This window comes from Panthera uncia, unplaced genomic scaffold, assembly GCF_023721935.1.
Source record: "Panthera uncia isolate 11264 unplaced genomic scaffold, Puncia_PCG_1.0 HiC_scaffold_33, whole genome shotgun sequence".
Lineage (NCBI taxonomy): Eukaryota > Metazoa > Chordata > Mammalia > Carnivora > Felidae > Panthera > Panthera uncia.
This window is the reverse complement of record NW_026059462.1, coordinates 6,104-13,660: the sequence shown is the minus strand read 5'-3', so window position 1 is coordinate 13,660 and position 7,557 is coordinate 6,104. Positions and strand designations below refer to the sequence as shown.

At 48.8% G+C, this 7,557-nt stretch overlaps 1 protein-coding gene across 1 annotated transcript; it reads right to left on the bottom strand.

The window, feature by feature from the left end:
* Positions 1-481: 481 nt before the first annotated feature.
* On the bottom strand, positions 482-5,824 carry LOC125917951 (phospholipid-transporting ATPase IB-like; the record flags this gene model as incomplete). The annotated part of the gene is made up of 2 exons (XM_049624016.1): positions 482-687; positions 5,641-5,824. Coding segments are annotated over 2 exons (390 nt in total), but the record flags the coding sequence as incomplete, so codon positions are not given.
* Positions 5,825-7,557: the final 1,733 nt, after the last annotated feature.

Below are 7,557 nucleotides of genomic sequence, written 5' to 3'. Positions count from 1 at the left end.
TAGTCCCCCTAATAAGTAAAATAAGCCCACCTGCAATTGAATCAACATCTTGAAAACCAGCTTCACAACCCAGTGAGTTCAAGAGATATTTTTAATTACCTTAGTTGCTTACTCCCCAGCCTTACCCCATTGAAATAGAACGGTCCAGATATCCCACAAGTGACAAATCAGTGCTTGGGTAACGTGCAGGTTCCATGAGAAACACAGCAAGAAGTGAGACCCTTTCATTCCAGGGAAGATAAGGATGACTGGGTTGCCTAGAAACGTCCCAGGGGCCACCAAGACAGGTGCAAGCATCTGCCGCCCAGGCGCTGACCACCCTGGGGGGCGCGGGGTGTGAGTGACAGCGAAGTTCCACTCGGGCCAGATGCAGAGTCTCCGTGCACCGGTGGCTCGGCATGAGGACCTCCACCTGCAAGGTGCCCCCTGCTTCCGAGAGGCCACGTGCGTCACGGCTTTCCCATGTGTCCCCCCCCCCCACCTTTTCTTCAGCTCTACACGAACAACATCCTCTCTTGAAGTTACCTTCAATACGTGAAGGCCTTCCGCCTCGGCGAAGAGGTTAACCTTGCTCACCTCGATAATGTAGAGGACCACGTTCTTGTAGAAGCAGTACAGTATGCACTTGGTCACGCGGTTGTAGCTCCAGGCGCCGTGAACCAACAGGAGCTTCTCCAAGTAGGAAAACTGAGAAAGAAAAAGAACGAAGTTCAGGACCGCCCATCAAGTTTAGGAACAGAAGCCGCAAAATGGCCTTGGGAGACGGGTAAGGGAGCAGAGGAAAGCAGAGTGTGCAGATAACCGAGAAAACCGCTCCCTCCCGAAAACAAAAGGCAAAGCTTTCAGGTCCAGTGAGGACGACTAAAATCTCGTCTCAGATCCACCTAATTGTTATTTTCCCCCAAACACAACAGTGGACCTCCAACTGCTATTCTCCTGACGTCCTGCTTACACAAATACTTTTTTCGCCGGGGCGGGAGGGTCCTCAACTCTTAGGAGAAGGTGACCACTTGAATTGGAAGAAAAGCAAAGCAACCAGATGCTTCTCTTCGACTAGAGTTTATGGTGACTTCGGGAGCAAGGGACAGGAACGCTCAGGCACCAGTACCCTTTTTACAACAGGGATGCACATATGTGTACATGACCTATTTCCACCATCAGCCTGCAGGTTAAAAGCAGCTGCACGTGCACAGAGGGGCACCCGCACTCGGGCACACACACACAGCCTTCACTTCTACACTCATTGTGTCCTCCTTTTTTGCTCCCAACCAGGGCACAGTACCTCTTGCTAGAGTGCTATGCAGTCAAGAAAAACAAAACCCCAGCAGGCAGCGGGTACGAGGTCAACGATGATGTAATGGCTCTTGCTGCTTGAAATACTGAGCGATATCCAATATTAAATGAGATATTTGAATCTTCTTTGGGGTAGGAGGGTCTTCGGGCGCCACTTGAATCCTATCCCTTCAGCTTCCTCTTAGCCTGGCTTGGCTTTCTGTGTCCTACCCCACAAAGGTCCCCAAAAGCGAATACTGAGCTGGAGGGAGGGAAATAAGGTTTGTTCTTTGTTGCTGTTGTTTGTTTTTGTGGACCGTGTCGTGCTCCGGTACAAAGGCACCATTAGGGGCAATCCTGTTTAAATTCACAATGTCTACGCATTAATTAGTCTTGTGTCACACTGATGTCCCGTCGGTTGCCTAGAACTAAACCCTCAATTACCCACTCCAAGTCAGAGGGTCGTCGTCGTCGTCCTCAGGCTCATTCTCCTAAGAGAGATCGTCAGGCTATATTGAGAATATCCACAAACATTAGAAACTCAAGAAACGACAGATGCTGGCAAGGATGTGGAGAAAGGGGAACCCTCCTGCCCTGTTGGTGGGAATGCAAACTGGGGCGGCCGCTCTGGAAAACAGTGTGGAGGTCCCTCAAAAAGTTAGAAAGAGAACTACCCTATGACCCAGCAATTTGCACTACTAGGTATTTATCCAAAGGATACAAAAGTGCTGATTCAAAGGGGGCACAAGCACCCCAATGTTTACAGCAGCTCTATCAACAATAGCCAAATTATGGAAAGAGCACAAATGTCCATCAACTGAGTGGATAAAGATGTGGTGTATATATTACCAATGGAGTATTACTCGGACATAGAAAAGAATGCAATCTTGCCATTGGCAACAACATGGATGGAACTAGAGTGTATTATGCTAAGCAAGATAAATCAGAGAAAGACAAATATCATATGATTTCACTCATGTGGAATTTAAGAGACAAAACAGATGAACATAGAGGAAGGGAAGGAAAAATAAGATAAAAACAGAGAGGGAGACAAACCATAAGAGACTTTTATATCTAGGTAACAAACTGAGGGCTGCGGAGGGGTAGTGGGTGGGGGGATGGGCTAAATGGGGGAGGCGCATTAAGGAGGGCACCTGTTGGGATGAGCACTGGGTGTTACATGTAAGTGATGAATCACTAAATTCTACTCCTGAAACCAATACTACACTTTATGTTAACTAACTCGAATTTAAATTGAAAAAAGTAGAGTGGCACCTGGGTGGCTCAGTCGAATAAGCATATGACTCTTGATTTCAGCTCATGATCTCATGGTTTGTGAGACTGAGCCCCACATGGGGTTCTGTGCTGACGGCGTGGAGCCTGCTTGGGATTCTCTCTCTCCCTTTCACTCTGCCCATCCCCTGCTTGTGTGCACTCTCTCTTTCTCAAAATAAACAAACATTTTTTAAGTAGAAAAAAAGTGATGCGTGCAAAAAAAATTCTTTCGATATGGCAAACTGCCTATTTCTGATTACTTCTGAAATTAAATTTAACTGTAGAAAAGAAAATTTCTGACTAGAAATGCAGTATTTAAAAACAAAACCATTCTGTTTCAAGAGGAAACCACACAATAGGTTCCCATTAGCTCTAAAGATCTGACACGACATCACATTTCATGAGTTGTTCCAGGAGATGGGGGTAGGGCGGTCACTCAACTACGTACTCCAAAAGCTAAATGGCCACTCCAAAATGGCAGGAGTAGGTTCATATGGAAAAATAAAACTCCCCATAAAAGCTCATTAAGGATTCCAAAGGGGATTGGGGAATCATAAAATAACTGGCTAAACAAATAAAAAGGAAGTTTGCATTTGACCTGGACCCCCTGATGCTAAACTTCGGTGGGCACAGAGAACATCTGCTAGAGTCATCCGGAATGACTCAAGTGTAACGCTACAATGATCTGTTTTCAGGAAATACACACACACACACACACACACACACACACACACACACACCCTAAATCAAAATGCTATTTTCATGAGGTCGCTCAAAAGACGCTAAGAAGGTTGGGGGCAGGAAGGATCCTCTCCTGAGGGGAACGGGCAGCCGAGGGCTACAGTCGCCAGCACAGACTGCCCACGGGCAAGGCAGCAGCACAGGGGCGGCCGTGAGTCCCAGCAGCTGCCTCTGAGGATAAAAGCACAGGCGGGCGGAAAAGAGGTGGAACCGGAGCCTGGCCTCTTTCATCGTTTTTCCCAAGGACAAGCCTGCGAGCTGCATTTTCTTCCTTCGGTATACAACCTTCCGGGGCACTTCCTCAAAGATCCGATCAAAAACGTATTCATCCACGTGAAATGAAAAGACAAAGCACACGATGTTAACTTCTGCCAGAGACGTTTATCATTTCACGAGGGGCAACGGGACTCATAAAACTGTGGCATCTCTAACTTCTGACTGAAGCGGCCGAGGCACAGTGTCGGGTGGGGAAGGTGTAAGGCCAGGAGGAAGGCCACCCTGAAGCAGCAGGACCCCTCCCCAGGCATGGGCAGGACCGCGGACAGGAGAAACAAAGACCCACAGACACATGGGGCCGTGCATCAGTTCCTTTGGCAGCGGCTATAACACTGGAAGGGGAAGGAGACCCCTAAGTCTGTCTGTCTGTCTGTCTGTCTCTCTCTCTCTCTCTCCTCCCTACCCTGCTTTCATGCTGTCAACTTGAAGAGAGCAATCACTGCTCCAGATCCCACAGCCTATTAGTATGCAGTTTCAATAAAGCAGGTCATGGAATCTCCCTTCCCCAGACATTTTAAAGAAAAAGACAGGCAAATATTTGCCTGGAACTCCTAGGAAACCTCTAAAGATCCCTTCCAGCCACATGATGCCATAACTCAAGTATTTAATAATGCTGGGGGTGTATAACATCTACAGTTGCTGACAGACTACAGGAAGTGGGAGTCTCACAGGCCTCGGAGTGGTGGACTCGGGAGAGTGAATGGGCAGGTGTGCGGGACTGGTCCCCAAGGTCACGTGCAGGTCTGGTGTTCTCTGACCCCCGGTGCTCGGACCCGAGGCAGGTCACCTAATGGGAAGGAGCCCCAGTGTTCCCACCTGGAAAATCAGAATTCCTTCCCCTACCAACTTTAGCAATTACCCTGAGAATTTCTTTGAAATCAACAGAGAAACAAGACTGATTTCGTGGGCTTTCCGGAGCCAGGAGGATTTTGTAAATTCCTCCCTGTGTCTGCAGAACCACGAGCCGGGAGGGAGTCTGAGAGGTGATCTCATGCTCTAGAACCCCGCTCCGGGGAGGGAGAGCCCCCAAGCTGCGCAGGACCAGCCCGCAGCCCTGGGGGCGTTGGAAGCTCTTTCACATTGTATACGCAGCCCCCGATTTCAGCTTGAAGGGAGAAAACGCCACTATTACTTGTGTTCACGTGATTAAGGTTAACACATACTTGAAATGACAAAACACTGGCTGACCACCAAACGCTCAGGCGTTTTATCACAAGTTACTGTAACCTGTAGACAGGAGGCCATGATCGGTGTCCACTGTGAGGTCCAGATTTTCTGGATGATCAAGGGGGGCAAATGATCTGGATCTGTCATACCTAGGGTGAGGCGGTTGGCTATTTTCCTTCAGGTTTTGGCTCTCTCTGAGGAGCAGACATCTCTCTCATTGTCAGGTCATCTGCTCAGTAACTACAAAGTACATTGGGCCCCTCTGCGGGCAACACGTGATCCAGAGAGGAACGGGCTGCACTTGGTCTGGCAGCGAGAGGCTGTTTGCTGTTGACCGTGGGTTCATCTCAGAGCAGCGGGTCTGGGCAGCACCCTGGTTATGGCCGTAGAGAAGGGTGGCTGGCGGTTGTAAATCACTGCTTTCCCCTGACTTTCAATGCCTGATGAGAGAGTGTTCTAGCGCCTTCTGAAAAGAGGAGAGACTCTGGGATGGGGACGGTAGAGAATTAATGTTATGAGCATGGCCATCCTTTAGCAAGGGATGCCATAAGGAACAGGACCAGGACAGGCAGCCCATGCGGGAGTTGAGGGTGAGAGGCTCTCATCAGCAGGACCCGAGACCTATCCGTCAGGGACGATGCCTCGTCGGGAGGACAGAGAGCTCGGCCAACCTCACCGCTGACAAATACAACCGCGACAACCACAACAACCCGCAGCACAGGGCCCTCAAGCCGCACAAGAGCAAGACCACAGGGAAATGCAAATACTCTGGCGAGTTTGTCTAGACACAACCTCAAAAGAGGGGGCAGGGTTCTTAGGGCTGGACCGAGGTCAAGCACCAACCAGGCCTTCATGCCCAGCTGATACCTCTGCCAAGGGGACGGGACAGCAGGTCAACGCGCCTCTGACCTGCGCGATGGCATAATCCGAGTTGTTGGTCGCCTGCATGCCTTCATTCCCGCTGATGCCTACGCCCACGTGAGCGGTCTGGATCATCCCAACGTCGTTGGCACCGTCCCCGATGGCCAGGGTAATGGCCTTTACCCGCTTCTTAACCACGTCCACTATCTCAGACTTCTGCAGAGGAGACACTCTGTAAGAGAAGAAAGAAGTGATGACTGGATGCGTCTTTCCAGAGGAAACAGCTGTAATCTACATTGAGCTGCATTAAAAGGGCAGTTATTGGACAATTTCCAAATCCAATACATACGTTTTATGCTCATGTGCAAAGAAGCTTTCAGAAAACAGTAGCTTGTGGCTTTCAAGTAGTTGCCAACTTCACAGATGAAATACACAAGTCAAAACTAACTGAAAACACAGCCTGTTTGTAATTGCTCTGCGCGGTGGTAACCATACGTGCAAACTCCTCAGGGGCACATGTGTCCCCCCGCCGAACGATAAAGGCAGGGAAGCTGGATACAGAGGTCTTAGGAAACGTCTTCCAAATAAATCAGAAAACTAGCACAGACCCCATTTTTGCTTTGCTGTACATCACACGCAACCTAGGGCTGGCAAGGAAACTGTCTGTAAAATCGGCTTTCACAGAAGGGAAAGAAAATTGGCATGGCTTGAGAAGTGCAGAAAGAGGATGAGGGTAAGGGAGAAGAAAGCCTTTCCCTTCTCCACCTCAGAAATGGAGGCAGTGTCTGAAGGGCAGCCAAGGCACAAGGATTTAAGAAGCGGGGGGGGGGGGGGGGGGGGGTCACCGGGACAGGACTACCAAAGCTGAACTGTGCAGGGGCACAGCCCAAAGACCAAAGATAAGACAGCCTTTGCAGGAAGATGGGCTGTTTCCACAAGGAATCGAAGGATGGGGGCTATTTCTTATAAGCCCTCAAATCGCCTGGGAAGAAGACCCAAAGTAAATCTACGGGCTCTAAAGCACAGCAAAGTTCATTATAACGAAGTATTTGTTCGGAGTGTAAGACCAGATAGTACAACGACATGGTAAAACTATTAGTACCTCGGGACTGATTTATTTTAAATTCTGAACTGGTAAGCTGAGAGTCACTTTGGGTGAAACGCGCGCGCACACACACACACACACACACACACACACACACACACACACACACACAGTAAAAGGCCTGTCTGGGTCTCCCAGAGGTATGCTGGCTGCACCCACATACGCACGGTACTTGTAAACTAGAATAGACATGCAAGGACCTTCTCAGTACACATATGACTTCTCATATGGCCTCTGACCTCCAGGATACCTGTTTCCAACGGAAAACTTACAATTTACCTTACATTTAATTTTACCAACCCAGAGACCGTTCTGTGTCTGGTGAGACAGCAAACTGAACTTAAAGCACAGGTACTCTGGGAGCCTTAGCTCAAAGGAATGGAAATTAGCAAATTAGAAAAACAGAATCTGGGGGTCGAAAGGCTTTTAGGAGCCATGTTGTACAATCTACTATCTCTTTAATCATTCTCACAGTGACTTTCGATAATGGGAGTTTATGGCCTCCTAGGGCAACTGCAACCAAAACTCATTACTGCTACTTTTTTGTGGTTGATAACCTAAAAGCACAAATTCTGTCCTTTGGGTTAGGCTAGAACAAGTAGAAGTCATCTTTCAAATGTCAGGAAGGCTGAACTAGAGAGACATCCATCACGTCCTTCCTCCCACAGTTCAGGGGCTACGAGCTCAACAGTCCCAGGTCCCTCACCCACTGTTTAACAGACACGCTTCAGAGCTTACAAATAGCTCCCAAGTATGATCTTCCAGAGAGCTACGAGCGGAACGGAACAGAATCCCCATCTCCCTGGTAGCAGATGCTAGACTTACTTTAATGTAGCCTAATGGGAAATTACTGGAAGCAA